Source organism: Camarhynchus parvulus, unplaced genomic scaffold (genome assembly GCF_901933205.1).
Source record: "Camarhynchus parvulus unplaced genomic scaffold, STF_HiC, whole genome shotgun sequence".
Lineage (NCBI taxonomy): Eukaryota > Metazoa > Chordata > Aves > Passeriformes > Thraupidae > Camarhynchus > Camarhynchus parvulus.
This window is the reverse complement of record NW_022148457.1, coordinates 96,212-117,699: the sequence shown is the minus strand read 5'-3', so window position 1 is coordinate 117,699 and position 21,488 is coordinate 96,212. Positions and strand designations below refer to the sequence as shown.

Sequence of the window (21,488 nt, the reverse complement as noted above, 5' to 3'; positions counted from 1 at the left end):
CGGGGATGGGACCCTGGATGTGACACTGCCACCGCAGAGGGGACACTGCCACCAGGGAGGTGACATTGCCACTGGGAAGGTGACATTGCCACCAGGGAGGGGACACTGCTACCCTGGATGTGACACGGCCACGAGGGAGGTGACACTGGAGATGCCACCATCGAGGTGACACTGCCACTGGGGAGGGGACACCGGGGATGGGACCCTGGATGTGACACTGCCACCATGGAGGTGACACTGCCACTGGGAAGGTGACATTGCCACCAGGGAGGGGACACTGGAGATGCCACCATCGAGGTGACAGTGCCACCAGGGAGGTGACACTGGAGATGGGACCCTGGATGTGACACTGCCACCAGGAAGGTGACACTGCCACCATGGAGGGACACTGCCACCATGGAGGTGACACTGCCACCAGGGATGGCACCCTGGAGGTGACAAGGGACAGCGGGGCCACACTGCCGTGTCCTGCTGTGACACCAGGGTGACCAGGGGCTCACGTCCCCTGTCCCCTCACTGTCCCCAGGGCTCAGGGCAGGACTGGCGGGGACACATCACGGTGTCCCCAAGGTGTCACAGTGGGGAGGGGACAGCAGAGAGCAGGGTGTCCCCAGGAGGTGCCAGCAGGGAGGGGACACTGGGGACAATCCCCTTGGTGTCACAGCAGGGAGGGGACACTGGGGCTGTCCCCGCGGTGTCCCCTCAGTATCACAGCAGGGAGGGGACACTGGGGACAATCCCCGCAGTGTCACAGCAGGAAGGGGACAATGGGGATGTCCCCAGGGCTGTCCCCTCGGTGTCCCCAGGGCGGTGTCACAGCAGGAAGGGGACACTGGGGACAATCCCCGCGGTGTCACAGCAGGAAGGGCACGATGGGCGGCGCAGGGGCGGGTAATCGCGGAACTCGCGCAGGTAACTGCGGTGCTTGCCCTGGGCCCAGATCGCCATCTGCACGAAGCCCACCAGCGAGAACAGCGCCACTGCGGGGACAGGGACAGCGCTGGCACCGCGGGGACACCCCAAATCCACCCCAATCCACCCAAATCCACCCCAAATCCACCCAAATCCCCATTAATCTACCCCAATCCCACCCAAATCCACCCAAATCCCCATTAATCTACCCCAATCCCACACAAATCCACCCCAAATCCACACAAATCCACCCCAAATCCACCCCAAATCCACCCCAATCCCCCCAAATCCACCCCAAATCCACCCCAAATCCCCATTAATGTACCCCAATCCCACCCAAATCCACCCAAATCCCCATTAATCTACCCCAATCCCACCCAAATCCACCCAAATCCCCATTAATCTACCCCAAATCCACCCAAATCCACCCCAATCCCACACAAATCCACCCAAAATCCACACAAATCCACCCCAAATCCCCCTAAATCCACCCAAATCCCCATAAATCCAGCCCAATCCCACACAAATCCACCCCAAAATCCACTCGAATCCCCTCAAAATCCACCCCAGATTCCCCCCCCAGATCCAACCCAAATCATCCCTAATCCACCTAAACCACCCAAAATCCCCCCCCAAAACTGCCCCCCAAATCCACCCCAAAATCCCCTTAAAATCCACCCCAAAATCCACCCCAAAATCCACCCGATATCCTCCCAGATCCACCCAAATCACCCCCAAATCCATCCCAAATCTATCCTAAATCCACCCCCAATCCAACACAAATCCACTCAATTCCCCTCAAAATCCAACCCGAATCACTCCTAAATCCAACACAAATCCCCCCAAAATCCCCTCAAAATACACCCCAATCCACCCAAATCCTCTCAAAATCCCCCTAAATCCACCCAAAATCCAACACAAATCCACCCTAAAGCCACTCGAATCCCCCTAAAATCCACCCCAGATCCCCCTAAATCCACCCAAAATTCACCCCAATCCAACACAAATCCACCCAAAATCCACCCAAATCCACCCTAAATCCCCATAAATGTACCCCAATCCCACACAAATCCACCCCAAAATCCACTCGAATCCTCTCAAAATCCAGCCCAAATCCCCCTAAATCCACCCAAATCCCCATAAATGTACCCCAATCCCACTCAATCCACCCCAAATCGACACAAATCCCCTCAAAATTCCCCTAAATCCAGCCCAATCCAACACAAATCCACCCCAAAATCCACTCGAATCCCCATAAATGTACCCCAATCCCACACAAATCCATGCTAAATCCACCCAAATCTCCTCAAAATCCCCCTAAATCCACCCCAATCCAACACAAATCCACCCAAAATCCACTCAAATCCTCTCAAAATCCGCCCCAGATCCAACGCAAATCATCCTAAATCCACCTAAACCACTCGAAATCCTCCCAAAAACTGCCCCCAAATCCCCCCAAAATTCACCCAAATCCACCCCAAATCCACCTAAATCCACCCCAGATCCTGCCCCAGATCCACCCAAATCCACCCCCAATCACCCCAAATCGAACCAATAACTCCCAAATCCACCCCAAATCCCCCCCCAGATCCAACCAAATCCCCCCAAAATTCACCCAAATCCCCCAAATCCCGACAAAACCACCCAAATCCCCCCAAAATCCCTCCTAAATCCACCCCCAAATCCACCCCAAATCACCCCCAAATGCACCTAATCCACCCCAGATCCAACCCAAATCCACCCAATCACCCCAAAATCGAACCAATAACCCCCAAATCCACCCCAAATCCAACACAAATCCCCCAAAATCTACCCAAATCCCCCCAAAATCCTCCACCCTGAATCCCTCCTAAATCCACCCCAAAATCCACCCCCAATCACCCCCAAATCCACCTAATCCACCCCAAATGCACCTAAATCCACCCCAGATCCTGCCCCAGATCCACCCCTAATCACCCCAAAATCCACCCAATCACCCCAAAATCGAACCAATAACCCCCAAAATCCACCCCACATCCCCCCCAGATCCCCCCAAATCCCCCAAATTTCACCCAAATCCCACCCCCCAAATCCTCCACCCTGAATCCCTCCTAAATCCACCCAAATCATCCCAAAATCACCTGAGTCCCCCCAAATCCCCCCCAAATCCACCCCAAACCCCCCAAATCCACCCCAAACCCCCCAAATCCACCCCAAACCCCCAAATCCAACCCATTTCCCAAAATCCACCCCAAAAATCCCCCCACAAATCCCTCCTAAATCCACCCCAAATCCACACCAAATCACCCCTAAGTCCACCCAAATCACCCCCAAATCCACCTAAATCCACCCCAGATCCTGCCCCAGATCCAACCCAAATCCACCCCCAATCACCCCAAAATCCAACCAATAACTCCCAAATCCACCCCAAATCCCCCCAGATCCAACCAAATCCCCCCAAAATTCACCCAAATCCCCCCAAATCCCGACAAAACCACCAAAATCCCCCCAAAATCCCTCCTAAATCCACCCCAAAATCCACACCAAATCACCCCCAAATGCACCTAAATCCACCCCAGATCCAACCCAAATCCACCCAATCACCCCAAAATCGAACCAATAACCCCCAAATCCACCCCAAATCCAACACAAATCCCCCAAAATCTACCCAAATCCCCCCCAAAATCCTCCACCCTGAATCCCTCCTAAATCCACCCCAAAATCCACCCCAAATCACCCCCAAATCCACCTAATCCACCCCAAATGCACCTAAATCCACCCCAGATCCTGCCCCAAATCCACCCAAATCCCCCAAAATCCAACCAATCACCCCAAAATCGAACCAATAACCCCCAAAATCCACCCAAAATCCACCCCACATCCCCCCCAGATCCCCCCAAATCCCCCAAATTTCACCCAAATCCCACCCCCCAAATCCTCCACCCTGAATCCCTCCTAAATCCACCCAAATCATCCCAAAATCACCTGAGTCCCCCCAAAATCCCCCCCAAATCCACCCCAAACCCCCCAAATCCACCCCAAACCCCCCAAACCCAACCCATTTCCCAAAATCCACCCCAAAAATCCCCCCCCCAAATCCCTCCTAAATCCACCCCAAATCCACCCCCAATCACCCCAAAATCGACCCAATAACCCCCAAAATCCACCCCAAATCCAACACAAATCCCCCAAAATCTACCCCAAATCCCCCCCAAAATCCTCCACCCTGAATCCCTCCTAAATCCACCCCAAATCCACCCCCAATCACCCCAAAATCGACCCAATAACCCCCAAATCCACCCCAAATCCCCCCAGATCCAACCAAATCCCCCCAAAATTCACCCAAATCCCCCAAATCCCCCCAAAATCCCTCATAAATCCACCCCAAAATCTACCCAATCACTCCAAAATCAAACTAATAACCCCCAAAATCCACCCAAAATCCACCCCACATCCCCCCAGATCCCCCCAAATCCCCCCAAATTTCACCCAAATCCCCCCAAATCCCTGGGGACCCTGGGGTGGCACAGGGGACACAGAGCCGGGGTCTCTGGGGTGCCACCCCCTCCCGTGTCCCCCCGTGTCCCCCCTGTCCCCCGTGTCCCCTCACCGGGCAGGCACTGGGTCATGATGGTGAAACCGATCCAGGAGCCGACCTGGGGGGACAAACGGGACAGGGGCTGTCACCTGTGGGTGTCACCTGTGGGGTGTGTCACCTGTGGGGTGTGTCACCTGTGGGTGTCACCTGTGGATGTCACCTTTGGGCAGTGTCACCTGTGGGCAGTGTCACCTGTGGGGTGTGTCACCTGTGGGCAGTGTCACCTGTGGGCAGTGTCACCTGTGGGTGTCACCTGTGGGTGTCACCTGTGGGGTGTGTCACCTGTGGGCAGTGTCACCTGTGGGGTGTCACCTGTGGGCAGTGTCACCTGTGGGGAGTGTCACCTGTGGGTGTCACCTGTGGGGTGTGTCACCTGTGGGGTGTGTCACCTGTGGGCAGTGTCACCTGTGGGTGTCACCTGTGGGGTGTGTCACCTGTGGGTGTCACCTTTGGGTGTCACCTGTGGGTGTCACCTGTGGGCAGTGTCACCTGTGGACAGTGTCACCTTTGGGTGTCACCTGTGGGGTGTCATCTATGGGTGTGTCACCTGTGGGTGTCACTTATGGGGGTGTCACCTTGGGGTGTCACCTGTGGGCAGTGTCACCTGTGGGGTGTCATCTATGGGTGTGTCACCTTTGGGGTGTCACCTATGGAGGTGTCACTTTTGGGGGGATGTCACCTATGGGCTGTCACCTATGGGCTGTCACCTCTGGGGTGTCACATATGTGGTGTCACCTTTGGTGCGTCACCTTTGAGGTGTCACCTGTGGGGTGTCACCTGTGGGGTGTCACCTGTGGGGTGTGTCACCTTGGGGTGTCACTTTGGGTGTCACCTGTGGGTGTCACCTATGGGGGTGTCACTTTGGGCATTGTCACCTGTGGGGTGTCACTCATGGGAGTGTCACCTATGGGGTGTCATCTACGTGGTATCACCTGTGGGTGTCACCTTTGGGGTGTCACTGTCCTCCACTGCGGTGACACCCCCAGCACAGCGATGTCCCCAGGGCCGTGTCACCCCCGTGGCCGTGTCACCCCCCAGGTGTCCCCCCCAGGTGTCCCCCCCCAGGTGTCCCCAGGTGTCCCCCCCAGGTGTCCCCAGGTGTCCCCAGGTGTCCCCATGGCTGTTACACCCCCCAGGTGTCCCCAGGTGTCCCCAGGTGTCCCCCCAGGTGTCCCTGACCTCGTAGGTGTAGTTGGGGCAGGACACGAGCAGGAACAGCCACGTGAACGGGTTCCGCGTGGGGTACGGGATCTTGCGCGTCTTGGAGCCTGCGGGGACACGGGGACAGTGACAGGGACACATGGGGACACAGGGACACGGGGACAGTGACAGGGACACAGGGACACACAGTGACACAGTGACACACAGTGACACGCAGTGACACACAGGTGACACACAGTGACACACAGTGACACACAGTGACACAGTGACACACAGTGACACAGTGACACACAGTGACACACAGTGACACACAGTGACACACAGTGACACACAGGTGACACACATGACACACAGTGACACACAGTGACACAGTGACACACAGTGACACACAGGGACACACAGTGACACAGTGACACACAGTGACACACAGGGACACAGTGACACACAGGGACACACAGGGACACACAGGGACACACAGGGACACAGTGACACGGTGACACACAGTGACACACAGTGACACACAGTGACACACAGGGACACACAGTGACACAGTGACACACAGGTGACACACAGGGACACACAGTGACACACAGTGACACACAGTGACACACAGGGACACAGTGACACACAGTGACACAGTGACACACAGGTGACAGTGACACAGTGACACACAGTGACACACAGGGACACAGTGACACACAGGGACACACAGTGACACACAGGGACACACAGTGACACACAGGGACACAGGGACACAGGGACACACAGTGACACACAGTGACACACAGTGACACAGGGACACAGGGACACACAGTGACACAGTGACACACAGGTGACAGTGACACAGTGACACACAGTGACACACAGGGACACAGTGACACACAGGGACACACAGTGACACACAGGGACACACAGTGACACACAGGGACACAGTGACACACAGGGACACACAGGGACACACAGGGACACAGGGACACAGGGACACACAGGGACACACAGTGACACACAGTGACACAGGGACACAGGGACACATCACTGACATGGGGACACACCCGTCACACTCCTGGACATGGAGACATGGGACACGCAGTGACACCGGTGACACGGGGACACACAGGGGGACACTGGTGACACAGGACACGCACAGTCACATGGGGACACAGGGACACACGGGGACACCCCCCAGACATGGGGACACGCCGGTGACATCCCGTAGGACGCGGGGCACACACTGGTGACACCCCCAGGACACGTGTCACCCCCCAGGCCGCCCCCTGGACAGGTGCCACCCTCCGTGTCCCCTCCTGTCCCTTCCTGTCCCCGGCTGCTCCCACGTGTCCTTGTGACCTTTGCACTGTCATGTCCCCAATGTTCCCCAATGTCCCCAATGTCCCCCAATATCCCCCAATGTCCCCAGTGTCCCCTGGCTGTCCCCATTGTCCCCAATGTCCCCCCCCCCCCCCCCCCCACAAACCAAAACCCCAAAAAAAACACCAAACCAAAACCCCCCCCAAAAACAAAAAACCAAAAACAAATCCAAAACACTCTCTCTCCCCCCCCCAACACCACCAACCTCCCCCGCTTCACCAAGTCTCCCCAATGTCCCCAGTGTCCCCCTCCTGTCACCAATCCCTCCAATGTCCCCAAGGTGTCCCCATTGTCCCCAATGTCCCCAATGTCCCCAGTGTCCCCTGGCTGTCCCCAGTGTCCCCTCACCCGCTGGCCGCAGGTTCCTCAGGGCCACGTGGATGGAGAAGTTCCCGAGCTGGCAGAACTGGGGGGGTCACAAAGGGGGGGTCACGGGGGGTCATGGAGGGGTCACGGAGGGTCACGGAGGGGTCACGGGGGGGTGGTACTGGGACCCCCCAACCCCCAACCCCCACTGGGACCCCCCCATATCCCAAATCCCAGCCCCTCCAATCCCCCCATCCTAGTCCCCCCCAGTTCCCCCCCAACCCCCCACTGGGACCCCCCCCAAACCCCCCCAAACCCCCCATCCCAGCCCACCCAGCCCCCCACACCCCCCCAAACCCACTGGGACCCCCCCAAACCCCCCCAAAATCCCCCATCCCAGCCCCCCAGCCCCCCAAGGTCCCCCCACCCCCACCTGGGACCCCCAAACCCCCAGCCCCCAAACACCTCAAACCCCCCTGAATCCCCCCAACCCCTCCCCAAACCTCCCTTTCTCAGCACCCCCCCCCAAATCCCCCCAAACCCCCACCCCGCCCCCCCCCAATCCCCCCAAACCCACTGGGACCCCCCCAAACCCCCTGAACCCCCCACACCCCCAATCCCAGCCCCCAAACCCCCCAAACCCCTCTGAACCCCCCCCAAACCCCCTAAACCCCCCAAGCCCCCCATCCCAACCCCCCAAACCCTCTGAACCCCCAAACCCCCCTAAACCCCCCCAAATCTCCCATCCCAACCCCCAAACCCCTCTGAACCCCCCCAAACTCCTCTGAACCCCCCCAAATCTCCCATCCCACCCCCAAACTCCACCCCCAAACCCACTGGGACCCCCAAACCCCCATGGACCCCCCAAACCCCCCATCCCAGCCCCCCGTGTCCCCCCCGTGTCCCCCCCGTACCCACCAGGAACACGGCCAGCGCCAGCTTCACCTGCTCGTCACCGTACGCTGCGGGGACACGGCGGGGTCAGCGGGGGACACACGGACACGGGGACAGCGGGACACACGGACAGCGGGACACACGGACAGCGGGACACACGGACACACGGACACGGGGACACGGGGACAGCGGGACACACGGACAGCGGGACACGGGGACACACGGACACGGCGGGGTCAGCGGGGACACATGGACACGGGACACACGGACACGGGGACACACGGACACGGGGACATGGGGACACACGGACACCGGGACACACGGACAGACAGACACACGGACAGACAGACACGGCGGGGTCAGCGGGGGACACACGGACACAGGGACACACGGACACGGGGACACACGGACACCGGGACACACGGACAGCGGGACACACGGACACACGGACACCGGGACACACGGACAGCGGGACACGGGGACACACGGACACCGGGACACACGGACACCGGGACACGGGGACACACGGACACCGGGACACAGGGACACGGGGACACACGGACACGGGGACACAGGACACCGGGACACACGGACACGGGGACACGGGGACAGCGGGACACACAGACACCGGACACACGGACACGGGACACAGGGACACGGCGGGGTCAGCGGGGGACACACGGACACGGGACACATGGACACGGGGACACACGGACACCGGGACACGGGACACAGGGCGGACGGGGTCAGCGCGGGACACATGGCATGGGGCAGACACGGGCACGGACACCGGGACACATGGACACGGGGACACACGGACACGGGACACACGGACACGGCGGGGTCAGCGGGGGACACAGGGACACGGGGACGCGGGACACACGGGACACCGGGACACACGGACACGGGGACACATGGACAGAGGGACACAGGGACAGGGACACAGCGGGGTTAGCGTGGGGACACACGGACACGGGGACACATGGACAGACAGACACGGGGACAGACAGACACGGGGACAGACGGACACGGGGACACACGGACACGGCAGGGTAAGCGCGGGGACACACGGACACGAGGACACACGGACACCGGGAGACACGGGACACTGGGACACACGGACAGACGGACACAGGGACACATGGACACGGGGACAGACAGACAGAGGGACACAGGGACAGGGACACGGCGGGGTCAGCGTGGGGACACACGGACACGGGGACACACGGACACGGGGACACACGGACAGGGGGACAGAGCGACAGAGGGACACAGGGACAGGGATGGGGACATGGGGGGGGTCAGCACGGGGACAGACGGACACGGGGACACAGGGACAGAGGGACAGGGACAGCCACAGCCCCCGTGTGTCCCCGGGTGGCACAGGGGGACACAGGGACACGGGGACGGGGACAGTGGGGACAGGTGACACTCACCTGGCGGGGTGTACAGCGGGTGGTTGATGTAATGGGGACAGTGACAGTGACAGTGACAGGTGACAGTGACAGGGACAGGTGACAGTGACAGTGACAATGACAGGTGACAGTGACAGGGACAGGTGACAGTGACAGGTGACAGTGACAGTGACAGTGACAATGACAGGTGACAGTGACAGGGACAGGTGACAATGACAGGGACAGGTGACAGGGACAGGTGACACTCACCTGGCGGGGTGTACAGCGGGTGGTTGATGTAATGGGGACAGTGACAGTGACAGTGACAGTGACAGGGACAGTGACAGGTGACAGTGACAATGACAGGTGACAGTGACAGGGACAGGTGACAGGTGACAGGGACAAGTGACACTCACCTGGTGGGGTGTACAGAGGGTGGTTGATGGAATGGGGACAGTGACAGGTGACAGGTGACAGTGACAGGTGACAGTGACAGGTGACAATGACAGGTGACAGTGACAGGTGACAGTGACAGGGACAGGTGACACTCACCTGGCGGGGTGTACAGCGGGTGGTTGATGTAATGGGGACAGTGACAGTGACAGGTTGACAGGTGACAGTGACAGGTGACAGTGACAGGGACAGGGACAGGTGACAGGTGACAATGACAGGTGACAGTGACAGGTGACAGTGACAGTGACAGGTGACAGGGACAGTGACAGGTGACAGTGACAGGTGACAATGACAGGTGACAGTGACAGGTGACAGGGACAGTGACAGGTGACACTCACCTGGCGGGGTGTACAGCGGGTGGTTGATGTAATGGGGACAGTGACAGTGACAGTGACAGGTGACAGTGACAGGTGACAGTGACAGGTGACAGTGACAGTGACAGGTGACAGTGACAGGTGACAATGACAGGTGACAGGTGACAGGTGACAGGAGGTGACAGTGACAGGTGACACTCACCTGGCGGGGTGTGACACAGCTGGCGGTGGTTGATGTATCGCCATCACAGAAGCCCCAGTAGGTAGTTGGGGACATGGGTTGGGGACACTGTTGGGGACAGTGCAGTTGGGGTGACAGTTACATGGGACTCAGTGTGCGGCAGGACACTGGGGACAGCCAGGTGACTATAAGGAGGTGGGACGGGGGGAAATAGGTGTACAGGGGGAAGGGAGTGGGGGTGTAAGACAAGGTGACACAGGTGTCATCAGGTGTCACCCGTGTCCAGGTGTCACACAGGTGTACAGGGAACAGGTGACCACCTTGAGTGTTGTGCAGGGGTGGTTATGGTGGGGACAGTGACAGTGACAGGGAAGGGACAGGTGACAGGACAGGGACAGGGGCAGTGACACAGGTGTCACAGAGGTGTCCCAGGTGTCACTCAGGTGTCACTCAGGTGTCCCAGGTGTCACTCAGGTGTCCCAGGTGTCACACAGGTGTCACACAGGTGTCACAGGTGTCCCAGGTGTCACACAGGTGTCACACAGGTGTCACACAGGTGTCACTCAGGTGTCAATGGGGAGGTGTCAGTACAGGTGTCACAGGTGTCACACAGGTGTCACACAGGTGTCATAGGTGTCACTACAGGTGTCAGCAGGTGTCACCACCGGTGTCACAGGGGTGTCCCACCTTGAAGGGGACAGTGACAGGTGACAGGTGCATGGTGACAGTGACAGGTGACAGACAGGTGGGGACAGGGAGGGGACAGGGCGGTGCCAGGGCAGTGACACAGGTGTCACACAGGTGTCCCCCAGGTGTCACAGGTGTCACTCAGGTGGCACACAGGTGTCCCCCAGGTGTCCCACCTTGAAGATGTTGCGCAGGGGCATGGTGCCGTGCGAGAAGCGGTGGGGACAGGGCGGTGCCGGGGGCAGTGTGGCAGTGACGGGACAGTGTCACAGGTGTCATAGGTGTCACACAGGTGTCACACAGGTGTCACACAGGTGTCACCCAGGTGTCACAGGTGTCACTCAGGTGTCACTCAGGTGTCACACAGGTGTCACACAGGTGTCACAGGTGTCACCCAGGTGTCAGGTGACAGGGAGGTGTCACACAGGTGTCACACAGGTGTCACACTGGTGTCACACAGGTGTCATAGGTGTCACACAGGTGTCACAGGTGTCACTCAGGTGTCACAGGTGTCCCACCTTGAAGATGTTGTGCAGGGGCACGGTGCTGTGCGAGAAGCGGTGGGGACAGGGAGGGGACAGGGCGGTGCCAGGGCAGTGACACAGGTGTCACACAGGTGTCACAGGTGTCCCAGGTGTCACTCAGGTGTCACAGGTGTCCCACCTTGAAGATGTTGCTCAGGGGCACGGTGCCGTGCGAGAAGCGGTGGGGACAGGGCGGGGACAGGAGCAGTGTGGCAGTGGCGAGGCAGTGACACAGGTGTCACAGGTGTCACACAGGTGTCCCAGGTGTCACTCAGGTGTCACACAGGTGGCACAGGTGTCACACAGGTGTCACAGGTGTCACAGGTGTCACACAGGTGTCACACAGGTGTCACTCAGGTGTCACAGGTGTCACAGGTGTCCCACAGCTTGAAGGTGTTACAGTGGGGCAGGTGTCACACAGGTGTCACTAGGTGTCACACAGGTGGGACAGGGGTGTCACAGGTGTCACCCAGGTGACACAGGTGTCACAGGTGTCACACAGGTGTCACCCAGGTGTCACAGGTGTCACTCAGGTGTCACTCAGGTGTCACACAGGTGTCACACAGGTGTCACACAGGTGTCACAGGTGTAACAGGTGTCACACAGGTGTCATAGGTGTCACACAGGTGTCACACAGGTGTCACCCAGGTGTCACACAGGTGTCACAGGTGTCACTCAGGTGTCACACAGGTGTCACACAGGTGTCACACAGGTGTCACACTGGTGTCACACAGGTGTCACAGGTGTCACCCAGGTGTCACAGGTGTCACAGGTGTCACACAGGTGTCATAGGTGTCACCCAGGTGTCACTCAGGTGTCACACAGGTGTCACACAGGTGTCACCCAGGTGTCCCAGGTGTCACACAGGTGTCACCCAGGTGTCACAGGTGTCACAGGTGTTACAGGTGTCCCACCTTGAAGATGTTGCGCAGGGGCATGGTGCCGTGCGAGAAGCGGTGCACGAAGAGCGTCTCCAGCAGCCGCTTGACGTAGTGGAACGAGTGACAGCAGCACGCCAGGCTGGGGACATTGGGGACACAGAGGGGACACTGGGGACACACCTGGGACACACCTGGGACACACCTGGGACACACCTGGGACACCTCCCCCCCGTCCCCAGCACCTGGCTGGTGTCCCCAGGGTGGCCCCTGCAACCCCCATGGTCCCCAACATCCCCAATGTCCCCAATGTGTCCCCACTGTCCCCAATGTCACCGTGTCCCCCCTAATCCCCCAATGTCCCAAAGGTCCCCCTGGTGTCCCCAAGGTGTCCCCAATGTCCCAAATCCCCTCAATGTCCCCAAGGTGTCCCCAATCCCCATAATGTCCCCAAGGTGTCCCCAGGGTGTCCCCAATGTCCCCAAGGTGTCCCCAAGGTGTCCCCAAGGTGTCCCCAGTGCCCCAATCCCCCCAATCCCCCCAGTGTCCCCAATGTCCCCAGTGTCCCCAATGTGTCCCCAGTGTCACTCACTGCACCACGCAGTGCCGGCTGGCGGTGACTGTCCCCAGTGTCCCCAATGTGTCCCCAAGTGTCCCCAATGTCCCCAGTGTCCCCAATGTCCCCAAGGTGTCCCCAAGGTGTCACTCACTGCACCACGCGGTGCCGGCTGGCAGTGAAGTCGTAGCGCGGCCCGTACAGGAACGGCACCCGGAAATAGAACAGCAGGTAAATGAGCAGGGGGCCCGCGTACTCGGTCAGGAACACCTGGGACAGGTGAGGGGGACAGGTGAGAGGGGACAGGGACACCTGGGACAGGTGAGAGGGGACAGGTGAGAGGGGACAGGGACACCTGGGACACCTGGGACAGGTGAGAGGGGACAGGGACACCTGGGACACCTGGGACAGGTGAGGGACAGGTGAGAGGGGACAGGGACACCTGGGACACCTGGGACAGGTGAGGGACAGGTGAGGGACATCTGGGACAGGTGAGGGACAGGTGAGAGGGGACAGGGACACCTGGGACACCTGGGACACCTGGGACAGGTGAGAGGGGACAGGGACACCTGGGACAGGTAAATGAGCAGGGGACCGGCATACTCCATCAGGAACACCTGGGACAGGTAAGGAACAGGTGAGAGGGGACAGGTGAGGGACACCTGGGACAGGGGAGGGACAGGTGAGAGGGGACAGGGACACCTGGGACAGGTGAGGGACACCTGGGACAGGTCAGAGGGGACAGGTGAGGGACAGGTGAGGGACACCTGGGACAGGTGAGGGACACCTGGGACAGGTCAGAGGGGACAGGTGAGGGACAGGTAAATGAGGAGGGGACACACGTACTCCGTCAGGAACACCTGGACAGGTAAGAGGGGACAGGTGAGGGGACACCTGTGACAGGTGAGGGACGGGGAACATGGGACACCCAGGAGCAGGGACGGAGAGGGACAGATGGACACAGGGGTGACACAGGTGACACACAGGTGACACAGGTGTGACAGACAGGTGACACAGGTGTCAAACAGGTGACATGGGTGACACAGGTGCCCCAGGTGTGACACAGGTGACACAGGTGACACACAGGTGACACACAGGTGACACACAGGTGACAGAGGTGTGACAGACAGGTGACACAGGTGACACAGAGGTGACAGAGGTGACACACAGGGGCCCCAGGTGTGACGCACTCACCGTGACCCAGCTGATCTGCGCGCCCAGGTCCCGGAAGGGGACACAGATGACACACAGGTGACACACAGGTGACAGACAGGTGACAGACAGGTGACAGACAGGTGACACAGGTGACAAGTAACACAGGTGACACAGAGGTGACACAGGTGACACAGGTGACACACAGGTGACACACAGGTGACACAGGATGACACAGGTGACACACAGGTGTGACAGACAGATGACACAGGTGACATAGGTGACACAGATGACGCACAGGTGACACGGGATGACACAGGTGACACACAGGTGACACACAGGTGACACAGAGGATGACAGAGGTGACACAGGTGACACACAGGTGACACAGGTGACACACAGGTGACACACAGGTGACACGGGATGACACAGATGACACACAGGTGACACAGGTGACACACAGGTGCCCCAGGTGTGACGCACTCACCGTGACCCAGCTGATCTGCGCGCCCAGGTCCCGGAAGTAGAGCGTGGCCGTGGTGCCCACGGGCAGCGACTGCAGCACATCCTCGTCCTTGAGAGAGCGCCCCTCTGCGGAGAGCACACCTGGCACACCTGGGCACACCTGGGCACACCTGGCACACACCTGGCACAGCTGGGCACACCTGGGGCACACCTGGCACACCTGGCACACACCTGGGCACACCTGGCACACACCTGGGCACACCTGGCACACCTGGGGCACACCTGGGGCACACCTGGCACACACCTGGGGACACCTGGCACGCACCTGGGGACACACCTGGGCACACACCTGGCACACCTGGGCACACACCTGGGCACACCTGACACACCTGGGCACACCTGGGGCACACCTGGCACGCACCTGGGGACACACCTGGGCACACACCTGGCACACCTGGGGGGTACCTGAGCACACACCTGAGCACACACCTGGGCACAGGTGGGCACAGCTGGGCACACACCTGGCACACCTGGGCACACACCTGGGCACACACCTGGCACAGCTGGCACACCTGGGCACACCTGGGCACACACCTGGGCACACACCTGGCACACCTGGCACACCTGGGCACACCTGGGCACACACCTGGTACACACCTGGCACACAACTGGCACAGCTGGCACACCTGGGGGTACCTGGGCACACACCTGGCACAGCTGGCACACACCTGGCACACACCTGGGCATGCCTGGGCACACCTGGCACACCTGGGGCACACCTGAGGACATCTCTAAGGACACCTGGGGACACACCTGGCACACACCTGGCACACCTGGGGACATCCCTAAGGACACTTGGGGACACAGCTGGGCACATCTGGGCATGCCTGGGCACACCTGGCACACCTGGGGCACACCTGGCACACACCTTGGCACACAGCTGGCACACAGCTGGCACACCTGGGGGGTACCTGGGCACACCTGGCACACACCTGGGGCACACCTGGGGCACACACCTGGCACACCTGGGCACATCCCTAAGGACAGCTGGGGACACACCTGGCACAGCTGGGACACAGCTGGCACACCTGGGCATGCCTGGGCACACCTGGCACACCTGGGGGTACCCGTGCACACCTGGCACACCTGGGGACACACCTGGCACACACCTGGGGACACACCTGGGCACACCTGGGCACACACCTGGGCACACACCTGGCACAGCTGGGGACATCCCTGGGGGATACCTGGGGCACCTGCGACATTCCCGGGGGACACCCGGAGGGTACCTGGGGACAGCTGGGGACACCCCTGGGGACACCCGGGGACACCTTGGGAACACCTTGGGGACACCTTGGGGACACCTGGGGACACTCCTAGGGACATCCCTGAGGGACACCTGGGGGCAGCTGGGGACACACCCGGGGACACCCCTGGGGGCACCTGGTGACCTGGGGACAGCTGGGACACACCTGGGGACATCCCTGAGGGATATGTGGACACACCTGGGGACAGCTGGGGACACCCCCGGTGACACATTGGGGACAGCTGGTGACAGCTGGGGACATCTCGGGACATCCCTGGGGACAGCTGGGGACATTGAGGGACACCCAGGGACACCCCTGGGGACAGCAGGGACACTGGGGACAGCAGGGACATTGGGGACACCCCCGGGGACAGCAGGGACACTGGGGACAGCTGGGGACACCCCTGGGGACAGCAGGGACACTGGGGACAGCAGGGACACCCCTGGGGACAGCAGGGACATTGGGGACAGCAGGGACATTGGGGACACCCCCGGGGACAGCAGGGACATTGGGGACAGCGGTGTCACTCACTGGGGTCCAGGCGCAGGGACTGCCTCGCTGGGTACCACTGGGGATCTGCGGGACACAGGGACACAGGGTGGCACCGGGGGACAGGGACGGTGGCACCATGGGGACACAGCCACCGAGGGGACAGCAGGGGTGGCACTCAGGGGACAGGGATGGTGGCACCAGGGGACAGGGATGGTGGCACCATGGGGACAGCAGGGGTGGCACTGAGGGGACAGCAGCGGTGGCACTGTGGGGACACAGCCACCGAGGGGACAGGGATGGTGGCACCAGGAGACAGGGACGGTGGCACCATGGCGACAGCGAGGGTGGCAGTGTGGGGACAGCAGGGGTGGCACTGAGGGGACAGGGATGGTGGCACTATGGGGACAGTGACAGTGGCACCAGGGGGACACGGCCACCGAGGGGACAGGGATGGTGGCACCAGGAGACAGGGATGGTGGCACTATGGGGACAGTGATGGTGGCACCATGCGGACAGCAGGGGTGGCACTGAGGGGACACGGCCACCAAGGGGACAGCAGGGGTGGCACTGAGGGGGTGCACAGTGGACAGCGGGTGGCAGTGCGCATGGGGGACAGGGACAGAGTGGTGGCAGTGTGGGGACAGCAGTGGCACCAGGGGCGGATGGGTGGGGCAGGGACAGAGATGGTGGCACTGGGGGGGGGGGCCATGGGGACAGTGACAGTGGCACCAGGGGACACAGCCACCGAGGGGACAGGGATGGTGGCACCAGGGGACAGGGGTGGCACTGGGGGCACCCTGGGGACAGGGACAGGGGGGGGACAGTGGCACCATGGGGGACAGACGGTGACATGTGGGGCCCCATGGGGACACAGCCACCGAGGGGACAGTGACAATGGTACTGCGGGGGGGACAGGGACGGTGGCACCGAGGGGACAGGGACGGTGGCACTGTGGGGACAGCAGCGGTGGCACTGTGGGGACACGGCCCCCATGGGGACAGGGACAAATCCTGGGCCATGATGGAGGCCCCCATGGCCCGGTGACACGGTGACACGGCCTGGTGACATGTCCCAGCCACACCGAGGGTCCCCATCTTCATCCCTGTCCCCTCTGTCCCCTCCCTGTCCCCATGTCCCCCATGTCCCCCTGTCCCTGTCCCCATATCTCTGTCCCTATGTCCCCTGTCCCCTCCCTGTCCCTATGTCCCCCTGTCCCCTCCCCATCCCCATGTCCCCTGTCCCCCCGTCCCTGTCCCCTCCCTGTCCCTGTCCCCATGCCCCCATGTCCCCTGTCCCTGTCCCCATATCTCTGTCCCTATGTCCCCTGTCCCCTCCCTGTCCCTATGTCCCTGTCCCCTGTCCCCCTGTCCCTGTCCCCTCCCTGTCCCTGTCCCCATGCCCCCATGTCCCCTGTCCCTGTCCCCATATCTCTGTCCCTATGTCCCCTGTCTCCTCCCTGTCCCCATGTCCCTGTCCCCATGTCCCCCTGTCCCTGTCCCCATCCCATGTCCCCCTGTCCCCTCCCTGTCCCCATGTCCCCTGTCCCTGTCCCCCTGTCCCTGTCCCCCTGTCCCTGTCCCCACTCACGGCTCTTGCTGAACAGGTTTTTGATGTCGGCCACCGTGGCCTGAGGCTCCACCTGGGGACAGCGATGGCGCTCAGGGGACAGGGACAGCGCAGGGCCACCCCTGTCCCCTCCCGGGCCACCCCTGTCCCCTCATGGCACTGTCACCGTGTGCCCGTGTCCCCTCCCGTGCTGTCCCCATGTCCCCTCAGATACTGTCCCCATGTCCCCTCATGTGCTTTCCCCGTGTCCCCTCCTGCACTGTCCCCATGTCCCTACTGTGTCCCCCCCACTGTGTCCCCCCATGTCCCCATGTCCCCCTGTCCCTGTGTCCCCACTCACACTGTCCCCATGTCCCCCCAAGTCCCCCTGTCCCTGTGTCCCTGTGTCCCCCTGTCCTCTGCTGTCCCCCCAAGTCCCCCTGTCCCATCCCTCCATGTCCCTTGGTCCCCCCGTCTCCCCATGTCCCCTCCATGTCCCCTTGTCCCCGCCATGTCCCCATGTCCCTGTGTCCCCATGTCCCCTCATGGCCCTGTCCCCATGCCCCCATGTTCCCCTATGTCCCCATGTCCCCTCGTGTCCCACTGTCCCCATGTCCCCCCGGGCTGTCCCCATGTCCCTGCGTCCCCTTGTGTCCCCATGTCCCTGCGTCCCCCCGTGTGCTGTCCCTGTGTCCCCTCTTGCTGTCCCCATGTCCCCATGACCCCTTGTGTCCCCCCATGCCCCCCCTGTCCCCAGCTGTCCCCATGTCCCCTGCTGTCACCCTCCATGTCCCCATGTCCCCTCATGTCCTCCCTGTGTCCCCCTGTCCCCCCTGTCCCCCCATGTCCCGTGTCCCCATGTCCCTCCATGTCCCCCTGTCCCCCCCTGTCCCCACGTGTCCCCATGTCCCCTCGTGTCCCCCTGTCCCCTGCTGTCCCCCCATGTCCCCTTGTCCCCTCATGTCCCCATGTCCCCTCATGTCCCCCCATGTCCCCCCACGTCCCCCCCGTGTCCCCATGTCCCTCCACATCCCTCTGTCCCCCCCGTCCTCCACATGTCCCTCGGTCCCCATGTCCCCCCCTGTCCCCCTTGTCCCCATGTCCCCAGGTGTCCCTATGTCCGTCCATGTCCTCATGTCCCCCCACATCCCCCCATGTCCCCTCGTGTCCCCCTGTCCCCTGCTGTCCCCCCCGTCCCCCTTGTCCCCTTGTGTCCCCATGTCCCCCTGTGTCCCCATGTCCCCTCGTGTCCCTATGTCCATCCATGTCCCCATGTCCCCCCATGTCCCCTCATGTCCCCCATGTCCCCCCATGTCCCCTCACGTCCCCCATGTCCCCCCATGTCCCCATGTCCCCCTGTCCCCTCATTCCCCATGTCCCCATGTCTCCCATGTCCCCATGTCCCCATGTCCCCCATGTCTCCATGTCCCCATGTCCCCATGTCCCCCCATGTCCCCGTGCTGTCCCCGTGCTGTCCCCACACACCTTGTCCAGGAAGCACAGCTTGTCCCTCGTCCTGGCGTCCAGGATCTCCACCTCGAAGAAGAGCAGCGCCGCTTTCCGGGGCCGCCTCCCGCCGGGGGCCACCGCCGGGGGCCACAGCCCGGCCACCGGGGCCACCCCCGGGGCCACCCCCGGGGCCCCCCCGCGGGCCGCCACCGCCACCTCCATGGCCCCGAACCCGAAACCCGATCGGGCCCGCGGCCGCTAAATATAAACACAACCCCCCCTTGTGGCCTCTGGTGGCCCCTGGTGGCCCCTGGTGGCATCTGGTGGCCCTCGAGGTGGCCCTGGGGGTGGCCCGGGAGTGGACACAAGTGGCCCTGGAGGTGGCCCCGTGGTGGCCCTGGAGGTGGCCTCGTGGTGGCACCTGGTGGCCCTGGAGGTGACACTGGGGAGGTGACACCGCTACGGGAGGTGACAGTGACAGCTCCGCGGGCCACCGGGGCCGTGCCTTGGAGCCACCCCGGGCACGGTGGCGGTGACAGTGACGGTGACAGCGACAATGGCGCTCGGGGGGTGACACCGGGCCCGTCCCGGGGTCACCGCGGCCTCTCAGGACCTTTCTGCGACCGTGGGGGCGGCCCGGGACCCTCCGGGACCTTCCAGAACCTTCCGGGACCCTCCGGGACCACCGAGAGCCCCGGGACCCCAAGCCCCGCCCCTTTACCCGTGACCACGCCCCTTCACCGAGGCCCCGCCCCCGAACAGCCGAAGCTCCGCCCCGTCACCCACGGCTGTCGCGCCCTGCCGCGCACGCGCACATCGGGACCCCCGCCGCGCATGCGCACAGCGCGTCCCGCTTGCCCCGGGGCGGAACGCGCGGGTTCCGCGAGGCCGCCGCGATGGCGCCGTGCGGGACCGGCGGCGCCGGGCGCTCGGGGCCGCCCCGGTGTCGGTGTCCGGCCCGGGCCGCGGGCAGCGCGGCCGCCTCACCTCGTAGTGCTTCATGGCCGCTCCGCTCCGCCGCTCCCGCCGCCCCCGCCGCCCCCACGTGACCCGCCCCTCAGGCCCGCCGGGGGCGGGCCTGCGGCTCGGCCAATCGGCGCCGCGCGCGTGGCTCGGCGCGGCCAATCGGAAGACGGCGGCCCCGCCCGCGCCCTCGCCCCTTTCCCGCCGCGCTGGTTGCCGCGGCAACGCGAACGCCCGAGGGGGAATTAGCCAATGGGAGGCGGGGGCGGGGCGTGGAGTGACGGACAGGGCAGCCAATGGGAGCGCGGCGGGGGCGGGGCGAAGGGTGGAGTGATGGTCAGATTAGCCAATGAGCTCGCTGTAGGGGCGGGGCGAGCACCACATGGGCCCTGGGCGGGTCAAAGGGGGCCGGGGGGGGTCATGGGGGGTCGGGGGATGGGGGCGTTCCAAGGGGGGCTGGGGGGTTTGGGGAGGGTCCGAGGGGTCTGGGGGGTCATGGGGGTCATGGGGGGTCATGGGGGGTCTGGGGGGTCAGAGGGGTCGGGCGGGTCTGGCGGTGGGGGGGGGTCAAAGGGGGGCTGGGGGAACCGGGGGGGCCATGGGGGGTGCCCGGGGATGAGGGGACACCATGGGGACACTGTGGGGATGGGGACACTGTGGGGACACGCTGGGACACAGATCAGGGTGGGGCAGGTCAGACCCCACGCGCTCAGGAGGATGTGACAGGGCTTGGGGACACTTTGGGACACTTTGGGACACTTTGGGACACAGGGGCTGTGTCGCCATGGGGACACTTTGGGACACTTGGGGACACTTTGGGACACAGGGGCTGTGTCGCCATGGGGACACTTTGGGACACTTGGGGACACTTTGGGACACAGTGACCGTGGGGCCATGGGGACTCCTGGTC

At 62.1% G+C, this 21,488-nt stretch overlaps 1 protein-coding gene across 1 annotated transcript; it reads right to left on the bottom strand.

Moving 5' to 3' along the window:
- Nucleotides 1-53: 53 nt before the first annotated feature.
- TECR (trans-2,3-enoyl-CoA reductase) lies at nucleotides 54-20,655 on the bottom strand. The gene is made up of 14 exons (XM_030970521.1): nucleotides 20,603-20,655; nucleotides 19,652-19,702; nucleotides 18,209-18,260; nucleotides 16,661-16,705; nucleotides 14,845-14,948; nucleotides 13,360-13,475; nucleotides 12,686-12,791; nucleotides 10,582-10,668; nucleotides 10,404-10,437; nucleotides 8,243-8,286; nucleotides 7,367-7,424; nucleotides 5,669-5,757; nucleotides 4,502-4,547; nucleotides 54-980 (listed from the first exon to the last, which is right to left on the bottom strand). Exons 1-14 carry the CDS (start codon nucleotides 20,615-20,617, stop codon nucleotides 814-816), a joined length of 1,014 nt encoding a protein of 337 aa, XP_030826381.1. The 5' UTR covers nucleotides 20,618-20,655; the 3' UTR covers nucleotides 54-813.
- Between the last annotated feature and the right edge of the window lie 833 nt (nucleotides 20,656-21,488).

Excerpts from the sequence above, each read along its gene's own strand:
- TECR (XM_030970521.1), bottom strand. Across the intron at positions 10,438-10,581 it reads GCTGTGTCACACCCCGCCAG|CATTACATCAACCACCCGCT; the intron begins GTGAGTGTCACC and ends TGTCACTGTCCC. Across the intron at positions 4,548-5,668 it reads GCCCCAACTACACCTACGAG|GTCGGCTCCTGGATCGGTTT; the intron begins GTCAGGGACACC and ends TTGTCCCCCCAG.